Source organism: Nicotiana tabacum, chromosome 12 (genome assembly GCF_000715075.1).
Source record: "Nicotiana tabacum cultivar K326 chromosome 12, ASM71507v2, whole genome shotgun sequence".
Classification (NCBI taxonomy): Eukaryota; Viridiplantae; Streptophyta; class Magnoliopsida; order Solanales; family Solanaceae; genus Nicotiana; species Nicotiana tabacum.
In genome coordinates, this window is record NC_134091.1 from 87,289,362 (window position 1) to 87,304,815 (window position 15,454).

General features: G+C 38.8%; 1 protein-coding gene across 1 annotated transcript; it reads left to right on the top strand.

Moving 5' to 3' along the window:
* Positions 1-114: 114 nt before the first annotated feature.
* On the top strand, positions 115-15,429 carry LOC107826214 (ribose-phosphate pyrophosphokinase 4). The gene is made up of 7 exons (XM_016653166.2): positions 115-612; positions 2,108-2,423; positions 2,545-2,640; positions 3,767-3,835; positions 13,360-13,488; positions 14,183-14,282; positions 15,009-15,429. Exons 1-7 carry the CDS (start codon positions 254-256, stop codon positions 15,140-15,142), a joined length of 1,203 nt encoding a protein of 400 aa, XP_016508652.1. The 5' UTR covers positions 115-253; the 3' UTR covers positions 15,143-15,429.
* The last annotated feature ends 25 nt before the right edge of the window (positions 15,430-15,454 follow it).

Below are 15,454 nucleotides of genomic sequence, written 5' to 3' on the forward strand. Positions count from 1 at the left end.
AATTATTTTTATGAGACTTGATTACATAAATATTTGTTACAACACCCGTACATGGAACCTAATGTCCTAAACTATGTACTCCATATAGGAGTATATATGTAGATTGTAAGTTAATGTAGTTTGGTCCGAGCGGAAGTGTATTTATATTTTCTTTCCTTACAACACAAAGTGCCGCCAGCTCTAGCCGCAATTCTAATAGTCTTTAGTTCCTCCACCCTTACACAACCCGTTAACACTGACACACTTCCACCCCATGTCAGCCACAACTCCGCCGTCGCCGCCGGTCGTCTCTTCACATTCCTCAAAAACCCTTGACAAATTCCATAATTCCACTTTTATCCTCTCGCGATCCTTCAAGCGTAATAAGGATTTTTCCATTCGATGTGAATTTGAGAGTAACCAAAGGTGGACGGTGGGCTGTGTCTCAGCGACTGATCCAATTCATATTATTCTGAAACCTCCTTCAATCCCAATGTCTGCAGCTGCTGCTTTGGGTTCTGCTGGTAAGAATTCGAAGAGAGTTTGCTTATTCTATTGCGATGAGATGAAAGATCTTGCTGAGCGAATTGCTTCTCAATCTGACGCCATTGAGCTCCGTAGTATCACTTGGAGGTAAGATTCGCCCAACTCCTTATTTATTTATTAATTCGACATTGTTTTTAGTAAAATTATCTTCTATACTCCTTGGTGTTGCATGACTAGGCACAAAGATTAAGAAAAAATACACTTTCCAAATTTGTGGAATAAAATAAGTTATAGACATAGTAGTCATTGAAAGTTTAAAGTTAAATTCTTTCTCAATATAGAACGATATTACTCGCTCAGTTCACTTTTACTTGTCCATTATACTAAAAATATATTTTTATTTTTACTTTTCCATTTTAGCAAATCAATCTTTTTTTCATGTTTTACCCCGTCATTAACTACTAATTCCCAAATTATTTTTCTAATACTTTTTTTATGGGTAAAATTGTAAAATACGTACTATTTTTTCTATCGACCTACCCTACCCTCCCAGGCCTCACTTGGGCTGTTGTTGTTGTTGTTGTTGGAGTGCAAAGTCAAAAGTCAACTAAAAGCGAACAGATGGAGTATTTTTTTGGAAAGTCAAAATAGAAAAGAATATCACATAAATTGGGATAGAGTGATTAATTTTTATGAATTAGTAGAATTTAAATATATTTTAACTAATCATATTTAAGTAGTGATATGTTATTTTTCTTTAAAATTATTTACACAGTTCCATTTTATATGGCTGTATTTGATTAAGCATGGAGTTAAACATATTTTTTTACTTGTATTATAAATTGGTGATTGTGGGAAAAAAACATTGAATTTATGGATAAAAGTCAGTTTGATAAATAAAACACCATATCAAAGAATTTAAATTCTTGAAAGTTTGTGAAGGTTGTAAAGATCTTCACCACGTAGGGGTAAGGTCTGCGTAGACACTACCCTCCTCATACCCCACTTGTGGTATTAAACTGGGTAAAAGAATAATGTTATTGAACGATTTGGGATGTCCCAAGATGGAAAGTGTCATATAAATTGGGACAGAACGAGTAATTTATAACTAATTACTGAGCCTAGATGAGGTGGAAGACCGAGAAGAAATAAAAAGGAGAAATTGCCAGCTTTTATTAAGGGTTGTATACTGAACCAGAACTTTTAACTATTTAGCTAATTTTTTATTCCACTCTTTCTTTTGTGTAACATACAAATCAAACTAATGTGTTAAGTTCAATGTCACATAAAATGGGGCGAAAGAAGTACCAAATTCATTCTGGTTAATAGGTCCACAAGGGTAAACTTTGGAAATTGGAGTTTTGCCTGCTTACGATGAGATCAAAGTTCCCTTCTTGGCGCCATAGAAACATGCTTGTCAAAATAAACTAATAGTTTGATCAGATATATTTATGTTAAATAGACTTGGATAACAATTTTAAATCGAATTTAAGAAAAATGAGTGAGAGTGTAGAATTAATTTGATTTTCTGACCCCTATACTTGCTGCATTATTAAGGGAACATAACTTAATTGAGTAAGAGGACCACAAGTACTGTTTATTGTATTATTTTGCAAAGTTGATTTGGTCTAAATAAATTCAGGACTTTTGAAGATGGATTCCCAAACCTATTCATATCTAATGCTCATGGCATCCGTGGACAGCATGCAGCTTTCCTTGCTTCATTTAGTTCTCCTGGGGTGATTTTTGAGCAATTATCAGTTATTTATGCATTGCCAAAGCTCTTCGTTTCCTCATTCACACTTGTCCTTCCGTTCTTCCCAACGGGCACATCTGAGCGTATGGAGGATGAAGGTGATGTTGCCACAGCTTTTACGCTTGCCAGGATTTTGTCAAACATTCCAGTTCCTCGAGGAGGACCAACTAGTTTAGTTACCTTTGATATCCATGCCTTGCAGGTGTATACCAAAGTCATGTCTTCCTGAAAAACCTGATGTTTTTTCATGCTGGTCATTTTCTAGCTTATATGTCATTGTAATCTTAAGCTGACGCTTGTTTATGTGACTTCCTCAATTACAGGAGAGGTTCTACTTTGGAGACAATATACTACCATGCTTCGAGAGCGGGATCCCCTTGCTTCTGAATAGGCTACAACAACTCCCTGACTCTGACAATGTAAGTTTTGTTTCCTTTCCTTTTATCCTGGTATGAGGTAACATAAACAAGTTAATCATATGTTTGATATTCTGATGCTGGAAATAGCGGTGTTTCTCTTCCGAATGTTTTTGTATTCTTTGCAAAATCTGATGTTGAGGAACTCCAGTAAACTAACATGTTGATGAATCTTATAGCACATAAAGCGAAGGGATCGTGAGGATATTGAAACAAGTAAACTTCTCATCTCTTTAAGCTAAATGTTTTTATCCCTTCAGTCCAACCTCTGATGGGTAAAACTAGGTGGATGTGACTCGGTATTCTATAATAAAAATGAGTGTAATAAGAATCAAAGCATCTTTTCTGGCAGATTAGCTACGTCAAGCTTAATAGCTGTTTTTTTCCTTTTTGATAACTGTGGTGTCCGGGCCAATTTCCCCACACCTCGACTAATGCACAGGACACCTGCTAGCTCCCACTAGTACATATTCCGATTAACTTTGTCCCTCAAAACTTAGACAGATGAAAAGAAATCACTATCATTTTTCACCTCTGATGGGATTTGAATCCTGCTCTGTAGTTATTTGAGCTTGATTGTTGCTAGGACATACACTTGAAATTTGTAAAGCTTCTTAAGAGTTGTTCTAGTTTTGGTGTCCAGTTCAGAGTCCTCAAAGATTTGCTCTCAAACAGATGTACTGTTTGGTTTATGTTCTTTTCCGATGTGCTTATAAACAGAATGAATTTGTATTAGTACTGCCTTCCAATAACCAGAGGCTATAGTTATTTTTTCCAAACTCGTGCTTAGATTTAACGGTTCAGAATTCAAGCATGAACTAGTTATGAAAGATGAGTCTAGACTATGATTTTAAAATTAATGAATTCCTTTGGGTTGCTTTTCCCATTACATGAAGAAAAATAAAAAGGAAATGAATTCCTTTGGGGTGCTATTCCCATTGCATGAAGAAAAATTAAAAAGGAAATGTAACGGTCTTTTTGGTCCTAAAATTTGTAGATCACATAATGTGCTTGTGACATTGCAGGATACCGATTTTTCACCTACTACTTGTATGATTGAAATAATGGAAGTGGTCAATGGTTAAATATTTTTTCCTGCTAATAATCGACGTCCTGTTGCTTTCTGTAGATATCTCTAGCTTTTCCTGATGATGGTGCATGGAAACGTTTTCACAAGCAGCTTCAGCATTTTCCAATGGTATTCCTTCAAAACTAGTTTGTTGCTCAAAATAACTCCATCAGCATGGTGATCATACATTTATATTCATGTTTTTATGCTTGTAAACTTGCTCCTGTATGCTCTAATATGGGATTGAATTATAGTTCCCCTTTTTATTGTCTCGAATCTTCAGTTTCTTCGTCATGCACTTGTATTTTACAAATTGCAAGTAGGACTATTGACCTTTCTAAAGGCCCTCTAGTACCTATGCTCAAAGTTGTCATAACCCCCTTAAATAAGTGCAAATTGTATTTTACAAATTGCAAATAGGATTATTGACTTTTATAAATGTGCTCGAGCACCTGTGACCCAAAGATGAATGCCATAAACCGCTCCTTTTTTGTTTTTGGTAATTAGAAATTTTTTATTACCAGGGAAATATGTACAAGTATAAAACAAAACCATATAGCTTTCATACTAAAGTTGGACATATAGCCCCAACTCTAAAGACTCTTAAACTAAACAGCACCAATACTCCTAATTCAAATCTAAAGCAAACTAGCTAAGGATAAAAGTTTAGCTCCTGCAGTTGTTTGGCTAGTCTAGGACTCATACTTCCTCGACAATGAATCTCTTGAACTATTGCTCTAACAATATCATCACTGGTCCTCTTCTTCATGCGGAAAGTTCTCCCATTTCTCTCCTGCCATATGTGATAGACAGCACTAGTTAAGGCCATTCTTTACACTGCTGCTAATGGTTGTCTTCCTGATGCATATTTTGTAGCCCAGCTGATTTCTCAGTCCAACCTTGTGCATCCCTATTGATTCCTATCCAGTATAGCAGCTTTCTCCATATTGCTGTTGAGTAGCTGCACTTGAAAAATAAGTGTTCATGGTCCTCTGCTCCTCCTTCACATAATGAGCAAAATGGACTGGTTAGTATGCCCCATTTGATAAGCTTGTCTCTGGTGTATAACCTGCCCTGTAATGCTATGTATAGTATAAAGATCCACTTAGGACTACTCTGATTGTTGCACAACAGCTTCCTCCATTCAACTTCAGGAAAGTCTCCTCTAAGTTTGTTATAGATGTCTCTAATGGAATAGCTTTCTGCATTCAAAATATCCTCCACTCTTATATTTGCTTCTGGTAGGTACTTTGCAGCACTTAGGTCTTTTTGAGTTAACCATGAAGCTTGCTTGGCATATGTATTCCATACTACACCTTTCTTTATGTAATATATATGCATCCACTGTATCCATAATCTATCCTTCTTCTTACATAGATTACGTAGGTGCTTTAGGACTGCTGCTTTTTTCATCTTTTTTTTTTTGAGAAAGGTAACGATTATATATATGAGAAAAATAATTACAAGATTGTGTGTCACCACAATCAGAACCAAAAGAAAAAACTGAACCCCTTAGTCTATCCTTTACAATTCTTCTAGCAGATCAAACAAAGAATGTACATCCACCCTATAGCTCTCCTTACACCAAAAATGAAACAACAAAAAACAGTTTAGCTTAATTTTCTGGTAAGAGCTTTGCTTATCTTCAAAAATTCTGGCATTTCTTTCCTTCCATATAGCCCACCATATGCAAGCAGGGATGACTTTCCACCAATTCTTATGTTGAATGTTTGCCTCTCCATTGTTCCAGCTACTAAGAAGGTTAGCAGGATTGTTTGGCATTGTCCAGGAAATTCCAGCTAGGCTTAAAAAGAAATGCCACAGTTAGCAGGATTGCTTTTTTCATCTTAGTATGTCAGTGATGTTCAGCCCTCCCGCAGACGTGGGCCAACACAACTTCTCCCAAGCCACCAATGCCTTTTTGTTGCCTTCAGATTCACACGTCCAAAGAAATCTTTTACAAATAGTTTCAAACTTCAGAATTTTCTTCTTTGGTAATGGAAATATTTGTGACCAAAAGGATTGGATGGCAATCATAACACTCTTAATCAATTGCAACCTTCCTGCATACGACATGAATTTTGCTGTCCAATGGTTCACCTTTGCAAGCATCTTGTCCGTCAGAGTTTGACATTGAGCCACCGATAATCTTTTTATACTCAGAGGCACCCCCCAGGTATCTAAAAGGTAGAGAACCTACAGAGAAACCTAGGCTTTGTGTAATCAGCTGCTGTATATCTAGTGGAACCCCTCCAAAATAGATACAACTTTTGTCTTGGTTTGCTATCAAGCCTGATGATCTGGAAAATTTTTGAAAGCTGTGAGAATGCACGGGAGAAAAATCCATTATTGATATTCTATTAAGTGTTTTACAATAGCTCTATTTGTAACTATACACAATACATATTCTACTCCTATTCCATGTGGGACTTGGGTTATTTTCATAACTATCTAACACTCCCCCTCAAGCCGGTGCATACAAATCATATGTACCGAGCTTGTTAAATATATAACTAATACGGGGACCAGTGAGGGACTTGGTAAAAATATCTGCAAGCTGATCATTCGACTTCACAAACTTTGTTGCAATATCTCTTGAGAGTATCTTTTCTCTGACGAAGTGAGAGTCAGTCTCAATGTGTTTAGTTCTCTCATGTAACACCGGATTTGATGCAATATGAAGGGCAACTTGATTATCGCACACAAGTTCTATCTGACTAATTTTACCAAATTTCAACTCCTTGAGCAATTGTTTGATCCAAACTAGCTCACATGTTGCCATAGCCATTGCTCGATATCCTGCTTCTGCACTAGATCGAGCAACTACATTCTGTTTCTTGCTCTTCCAAAACACCAAATTGCCTCCTACTAAAACACATTATCCAGGCGTAGAACGTCTATCAGAAGGTGATCCTGCCCAATCAGCATCTGCGTATCCAACGATCTACTCATGGCCTCGATCCTCAAACAATAATCCTTTGACTGGAGCTGATTTTATATATCGAAGAATGCGGACAACTGCATCCCAATGACTATCACAAGGAGAATCCATAAACTGACTTACAACACTCACAGGAAAGGAAATATCGGGTTTAGTCACTGTGAGATATTTAATTTACCAACCAGCTGCCTATATCTTGCAGGATCGCTAAGCGGCTTCCCCTGTCCTGGCAAAAGTTTAGAATTCGGATCCATCGGAGTGTCAACGGGTCTACAACCTATCATTCCTGTCTCCTCAAGAATGTCTAAGGCATACTTCCGTTGTAAGATCATAATACCTGAGCTAGACTGAGCGACCTCAATACCCAGAAAATACTTTAATCTGCCCAGATCCTTAGTCCCAAAGTGTTGAAAGAGATGTTGCTTCAATTTAGTAATACCATCCTGGTCATTGCCGGTAATAACAATATCGCTAACATAGACCACCAGATAAATACAGAGACTTAAATCAGAATGCCGATAAAACACAGAGTGATCAGCTTCTCTGCGAATCATGTCAAACTCCTGGATAACTGTGCTAAACTTACCAAACCACGCTCGAGGATACTGCTTTAGACCATAAAGTGACCGGCACAAGCGACATACAAGGACACGAGAGTCCCCCGAGTAACAAAACCAGGTGGTTGCTCTATATAAACTTGTTCCTCAAGGTCACCGTGAAGAAAAACATTCTTAATGTCCAGCTAATAGAGAGGCTAATGGCGAACAACCATGGATAGAAAAAGGCGGATTAATGCTATTTTAGCCACGAGAGAGAAAGTATCACTGTAATCGAGCCCAAATATTTGAGTATATCATTTGGCAACAAGACGGGCCTTAAGTCGATCAAACTGGCCATCCGGACCAACTTTGACTGCATAAACCCAACGACAACCAACAGTAGATTTACCTGAGGGAAGAGGAAGATGCTCTCAAGTACCACTCGTATGTAAAGCAGACATCTCGTCAATCATAGCCTGTTGCCATCCTGGATGAGACAATGCTTTACCTATAGACTTAGGGATGGACACAGAGGACAAAGAAAATATAAAAGCATAATGGGGTGATGACAGACGATGATAACTTAAACCGACATAATGGGAATAAGGATTAAGTGTGGTATGTATACCTTTCCGAAGTGCAATCGGTGTACTAGGAAGAGACAAGTCCGCATAGGAGCAGGGTCAGGTGCAGGACGTGAATCAGCTGGGCCTGATGCTGGGCGCGGACGACGACGATAAGTCAAGAGTGGTGTTCTTGTGGCTGGGGATCTAGGAGGAGCAACAGTAGACTCCTCAACGGTTGGTATGGGTAAGACTTTTGTGGCTGAAGGTAGGGGAGAAGCTATAGTAAACTCCTCAAAGGTCGGTATAGGTAAGACCTCAGATATATCATGGTGGTCAGAAGAGGTAAAGAAAGGTTTAGACTCAAAAAATGCGTCAGCTGACATAAGGTACGTACAAAGATCATGTGAGTAACAAAGATATCCTTTATGAATACGAGAATAACCAAGGAAGACACACTTGAGAGCACGAGGAGCTAACTTATCTTTCCCAGGGTCTAAGTTATGAACGAAACAGTGCTCCCAAAAACACGAGGGGGAAGAGAGTATAAGGGTGACTGGGGAAACAATACTGAATACAAAATCTGATTCTGGATGGGAGATGAAGGCATCCGATTAATCATAAGGTGCCTATTCTTTCTCTCTGCAACCCCATTTTGCCGAGGGGTATAAGGACAAGATGTCTGATGAATAATTCCTTGAGAAGTTATAAACTGCTGAAACTGAGATGATAAATATTATAACGCATTATCACTGCGAAAAGTGCGAATAGAAACACCAAATTGATTTTGATTTCAGTACAAAAATTTTGGAATATAGAAAACAACTGAGAACGATCTTTCATTAAGAAAACCAAGTACATCTTGAATAATCATCAGTGAAACTATCAAAATAACGAAATCCAAAGATTGAACTGACTCTACTAGGACCCTATATATCAAAATGAACTAAAGAGAAAACAGAATCTGTATGACTCTCAACACTACGCGGAAAGGAAGCTCGGGTATATTTTCCAAGCTGACACGACTCACAATCTAATGTAGACAAACTAGATAAACTATGCACCATCTTCTGAAACTTGGATAAACTCGGATGTCCTAAACGTCTGTGAATTAGGTCTGGAGGATCTGTAACTAGACATGCTGTGGAGGGAATGAGTGAGTTAAGGTAGTAAAGGCCTTCTGATTCACGCCATGTGCCAATCGTCTGCCCCGTACTGCGGTCCTGCATAATAAAAGAATCATCAATAAAATATATTCCAATGGAGGGCACGAGTCAAATGACTAACAATTGCAAGACTAAAAGGACAGCCAGGGACATAAAGAACATAATCTAGAGTGACAGAAGATAGGGGATTAGCTTGTCCAACTCCTTTTGCTTTAGTTTGAAACCCATTGGCTAAAGTAGCAGTGGGAACATACTATGAATATACAATATTCGACAAAAGTGATTTGTTACCAGAGATATGATCAGAAGCGTCTGAGTCCATGACCCATGGTCCAAGAGTACTAGACTGGGAAGCACAAGCAAAAGAATTACCAGTAACAGAAGTATCAGTTTGAGCAACCGAGGCTACTTGTGGAGATGTCTGCTTGCTTGATACTGAAGGAACTCATTATATTCCCCTATAGATAAAGAAAATCACTGGTTACGTGTAGTCTCGGTCTGAGGAACATAAGCATTTTTGGGTGGTCGACCATGTAAAGAATAGCAAACTTCATGAGTGTGTCCAAGTTTATGATAATAAGAACACTTGGGTCTAGATCTTCCAAAACGACCTCCTCTTCGTCTATTCTCCATAGTTTGAGATGCCCGGTTGTCCACTATCTGGGATGCGAGAACAGAGGAGTCAAGTGTTTGTGATGAGATCACTGGGTGACTTGGTGCTGCAGCAAGGCGAAGTAATCGAGAGAATAATTCATCAACTATAAGGACAGTCGGACTAGCCAAAATCTGGTCACGTACTGAATCAAGGTCATTAGGAAGTCCAACGAGTGTAAGAACTAGAAACATATTCTGTCGTTGCTCTTGTTGCTTTTCAATACTAGCAGAAACTGGCATCAACTTGTCAAATTCTTCCATGACTGCCTGTACTTGTCCCAAGTAAGTAGACATATCCAATTCCCGTTTCTTCAAGTTTGTCTTCCGCGATATCACATCATAGAAATGAGATATGTCATTAGTGTATAAAGCACGAGCCTTTTCCCAAACTAAATGACATGCCTGGAATGGACGAAACAAAGGCATCAACTTGGAATCAATAGATCGCCACAGGATACTACATAACTAAGCATCGATCTTTTCCCACTGTGCTTTGGCCTTTTCATCTCCCTCATTAGCCTTTTTGGTTAAGCGGTCTTGAACACCTTGACCCTTGCACCACAACTCAACAGAGGAAGCCCAAGCTAAATAGTTTGAGCTTCCCATTAAGGGCTCCGAAGTAATCATGAAGCTTGAATTTGCAGAACCCGTGCTTTTAAAACCAAATACATCAATTCCCAAAGACATCGTTGGATTGGAGAGAGGTCTAGAAACAAATAATAAAAATAATCAGATGTACCTTGCTGAAACAGGGAAGAAATCATTGTTTTTGCCAGAAAATCACTATTTCTGCCGGAAAAAATTGAAAGTGATCGGAATAAAAAGAAAATATGATGGGTAGGCTGGGAATTGATGGGCGAACGGACTGTCCAAAAGAACTTTTGTCAAAAACTGGCCGGAACAGAACAGTGTCCATGTGCCGGCGCGTGTGACTGACGCATCGCCGGCATCAGAGCTTTAAGCCGCGCTAGACGGCGCGTGGTAGGGTTTCTGCCGAACTGGTTTCTTGGGGTTTGGTCGCCGGAGCTTTCCGAGTATGTTGGTGGTGTTGGTTTTAGCACAACACTCACCAACAGAGAGGTGACACCATCATATTCTAGAAAGAGTCGCCGGAAATTGATGCACATCGACTATCCGACCTTTCCGGAGTTTCTCACTGTTGCACTGATAACATGTGAGAATTAATAACTCGGAAAATTATATTATTGATGTGTATTAACTATAATACAAGTATCCCTATTTATAACAATACACAATTCCTACACTACTCTTATTCCATGTAGGACTATTCTTATTTACATAACAACTAACTAACTAACACTTGTAAAAACCCACTATCTCATCTTCTATTCCTTCTGCATTCTTATCAAGCTTCCATCTTCTTCGGTGAGCATTTTGATCTAATTCTGTGAGGCTCTCCCTTTCATGCTAGCAAAGAAAAAAGCTGTATTAGAGTCTCCCAGTTTAAGCCATTGTACTCTAAATTTTTGTTTGTAAATGCTCTCCTATATCATACTCCATTTTTCCAACTGCAATCTTATATCCTTTTCTGTTTCAAACATGTCTGCACTTGATGCAGTATTCCTCATTTGTGCTTGTATGCTTTCCAGATCTCCCCTTAGCTTCTGGACCTTTTTAGTTGTATCTACAAATTCCTTCTTGTTGAGTCCTTTTAAAGCAGCTTTCACACATTTTAAGTTCTGCCAAATGCTCCACATATCTCCTCTCCTGATGCTCCAGTATTCCTGTACTATTTTCCCAAAGTCTGGATGATCAGCTAGACAGTTATAGAATCTGAAAGGTCTCTTTCTGTTGTCCATTGTTGCTTCAACCTCTATACTTAGTGGAGAATGATCTGAGAAGTGAGGATTCATCACTTGAATCTGCATAGGAGGCATATCAATCATCCATTGTGCATTCACAATTGCTCTGAGTTGGAATCAATTGGCTTGTTTGTACACCCCTTCCCTTTGCTCTCTGCCAGACATCTTGATCAGCTCCCAGTGCATGTGATTCAACCTGCTGTGATTGAGTCACTTGTTTGCCTATGTTCTTGTCAACCTGTTTTATTGGTCCTCTTTCCCACCATTGGACTTCTGGCTTTTGGCTCCTAACCTGCCTGCATATTTTAGATGATTTTTTAATTTTTTCCTGCTGATTTTATGTTTCTGCCTTCTGCTTTTGTTTTCCATCCTATTGCTTTGTCACTTGTGTCCCTGGTACTCCTTTTGGTCTATTGTAGTTGTGTCCAACCATTAGACACTTATTACAGTATTGTGGTACCCAGTCATACTCTACCATCTCATCACATTCCTTCCCAGTTGAGTCCTGCACTCTAATGCCTCTAGGCAACTCCTTTGTAATGTCCATTTCGATGAGCACTCTGGCAAAAGAAATCCTTTTTGTACTCGTGGTGCATTCATCAGCATATATAGGGCATCCCCGTCCACTAGCAATTCTACGCAAAGCGACCCTTCCCCAACAATTCAGTGGCAAATTTGGAAAATTTACCCATAATGGAATAGTCTTTAGAACATCATAGAAAGTAAAATCAGCAGACCACGATTTCAGGATTACTGGCCTATTATTTATGGTGTGTGGCCCTGAGTAAAGTACCTCATTTTTGTCCTCCATGGTATTGAAAAGTATGACAAAATACCCCTCATTATGATAGTATACCTTTGGTTTAGCAGCGAAATTCCATTGTGAGGCTATGAATCTCTCTGTGGCACCAATTGGTGGAGATTCTCCAATTACATATGGCATAATAGCCTTTTTCCATTTCTCATTCTCAATCTTCGTTTCATCCTGTTTCAATTGTGCCTTCCTGATTCCATCCTGAATCAAAGGGGGAACAAACACTAGGTCCATTCCCCTTGCCGCCATCCTGTTACCAGAGAACAATTTTGCCCATGTTTTCTCTCCGTTCCCATTGATCGGTTCTACCTTTTTCTGAGGTACTGGAATGGCATCACGTTGTTCCTTCTCCCACTGCTCTTCATTTACAACTATTTTGCTTGCGCTGGATTTAGCCTCTTGAGTGAAAGCTCCACGCATCTCCTGATCCTCACCGTTTGAAATAACCATTCTCGCTGCAGTAAGCTCTTTCTGGGCTTACTACTCCAGTCGTCATACCAGCTGACTTAGGTGTTGAATTCAGTGTACTGGTACTTGGGTTTCCTGAATTGAGTGGTGAATTAAACTCTGGAGCACTTACTCCTCCAGGGTTGGGGGTTATCGAGGCTTTCTCCTTTTCACAAATTAGGGTACCCTTCCCATTCCCCCACTCCTTAAATAAGTACGTAGTGACTAACATTGTAAAATGATCCCTCCCTGCCCCTTACCTACCAAACAAATAATAGATAAAGAGGGAAAATACCAGCCCTAGCTGATTTGGGATTTAATGCATGATTGATGATTCATTGATGTTTTATCTTTGGGGAGGGGGTAGGGAAGAGGGGAGTGGATCCCGCTATGTTATGAGCTTCTTAAAATGTGCAGTATGTGAGCTTACGAAGTTTGCGCGCATGTCTGTATTTGCATTGACCGCTACCGTATGCTATTCAGGGTGTTAGTTTTCTGGATTTAGCAGGCTGTGCATATCATCATCTACTTGTTCTGGTTGAATATAGTTTATTCCTTAAGAAATTGTTGGGTCCTTCAATAATCAAGCTGCTGGAATTTTTATCATCTTACTGAAAGACTACATCTTTGCTTTTCAATTTGCCTTACATCTGGAACCACGTTCGCCTTGCTCATTTATATATGGCCTGTTGTGGTTGAATATCAGATTGTCTGTGCTAAAGTTAGGGAAGGTGATCAACGAATTGTACGGATTAAGGAGGGAGATCCTGATGGACGTCATGTGGTGATAGTGGATGATCTTGTACAATCAGGTGGCACCCTAACAGAATGCCAGGTGAGAAAGCTAATGGTGCTGACTGCTTGTTACATCTGAACAAATTTACTTCCCCTCACATTAGGCTAGAGCCCTCATATTTAGCTATACGTTTATGACCTGGTCGGTTAAAAAAAGAAAGGAAATAAAAACATTCCTATCTAGAGTCTAATGCTCCTCTATATTTGGTTCTGATACTTTTGTAACTCATTTCCATTCTGGCTAATCCAAGTTACTTGGCAGAAACTAGTGAAGCAGAAGCTATTTATGTACGGTCTTTTGTTTTGATGTAGTCTCTGATAAGTGAAAAGTTGGCCTCATTTAGGTAAGTAATGAAATCCTAGCATTTAAAAGGTAGAACTGAAACAAAGTGCAGAAAGTACCATTCTTGGGTCCATGAATTCAAGGTACTGCTTTATAGTTGTTAGTTCTGTATGCTCTAAAACTGGAGAAACTTATTTAGATTTCTTTTTTTTCCATGTTGAAGGGTTGTATTCTCAATGAGAAGATTATGAAATGTGGAGAGGGTCATAGTAGCATATGTATCTTCTTAACAAACCTGTTATTAGTATGCACATTTTTTAAAATACTTAGATGCAGAGTAGAAGTATAAAATATTTGACCATGCTGTATAGAGTTGACATTCTTGAAAATTGATATATACTTTTTCTCTTTTGTTATTTCAAGTAGAAAACTATTCTCTGCCTTTTTGCAGAAAGTGTTGGCTAGACATGGAGCTCAAAAAATAAGTGCTTATGTGACCCACGGAATTTTTCCAAACAGATCATGGCAGCGGTTTAACCACGACAAAGGAGGTAGGCATGTGTTCTCAGGTTCTTATATTAGTAGCAATAATTTCCTTCTATAAGATTGGTTCTGCCAAAATGTCAAAGCCCTTAAAATCTTTGCAGAAGGCTCGAGTGTGTGGCATCACGTTTGAGATCTCTTCTGATTTATTAGACTTTTATATATCCTTATCGGGAAAAAATCATGTATCTTTTAACAGGTTTTTCCCTAAATAATGCTAAATTACCATGCTTTAATGTGCTTTTCGAAATCTTCCTCTACTATTCTTTTGACCGAGTGGTGGTCTTTTCTGCCTCTATCCATTTCATGAAAAATTCCTTGAATAGTTGTTTCATCTTTCCTTGAGCCGAGGGTCTATCGGAAACCGCCTCTCTACCTTCACAAGGTAGGGATAAGGTCTGCGTACACACTACCCTCCCCATACGCCACTTGTGGGAATATAATGGGTTTGTTGTTGTTCTTGGTGTTAGACTGGAAAAATTATGTACTAATAAAATTTGGCAACTGAAAGTAGATATTATTCAGCAATACAACACATTCAGGCACCAAGTGTGTTTGCAGCATGATCTTTGAAATTTCGTCCGTATTTAGCAAATTAATATTAAAATTTGTTAGCATATCTAAAAGTTTTTAAATTCTCAATGAAATGCACAACCGCACTCTGAATGTCTGTCTTGAGTTTTGGTCTATCCTCTTGATTTTTCTCATCCCTATTTACCTTCTAACTTTTTCAGGTAGTCCGGAGAATGGGATGACCTACTTCTGGATCACAGATTCATGCCCTCGAACAGTGAAGGAGGTGAAAGACAGAAAGCCATTTGAGGTTCTGAGCCTCGCCGCTCCCATAGCAGCTGCACTTCAGATTTAATTGCAGATCCTCCTAAGCTGTTATTTCATTCTTTATATTCACCTTTGATTCAAGACAAGTATAGAGAAAGCAAGGAGAAGCGAGCTCTTCCAGGCAGCACTACCGCAATAACTGGTGCTACTCAAGTGATTAGATAGAACTTTCTTAGTTAATCTACTTCTCAAAAAGATATACACTTCGATTGTAGCATAACTAAGATGTTTCTACTCTTTCAAACTTCTTCACGGAGATGATGAATGTACCTCGAGAAATGGATCTTTTCTTTCTCATAAAATTGCTTTCTTGCATGATATGCAGTTCTTATTTCTAGCC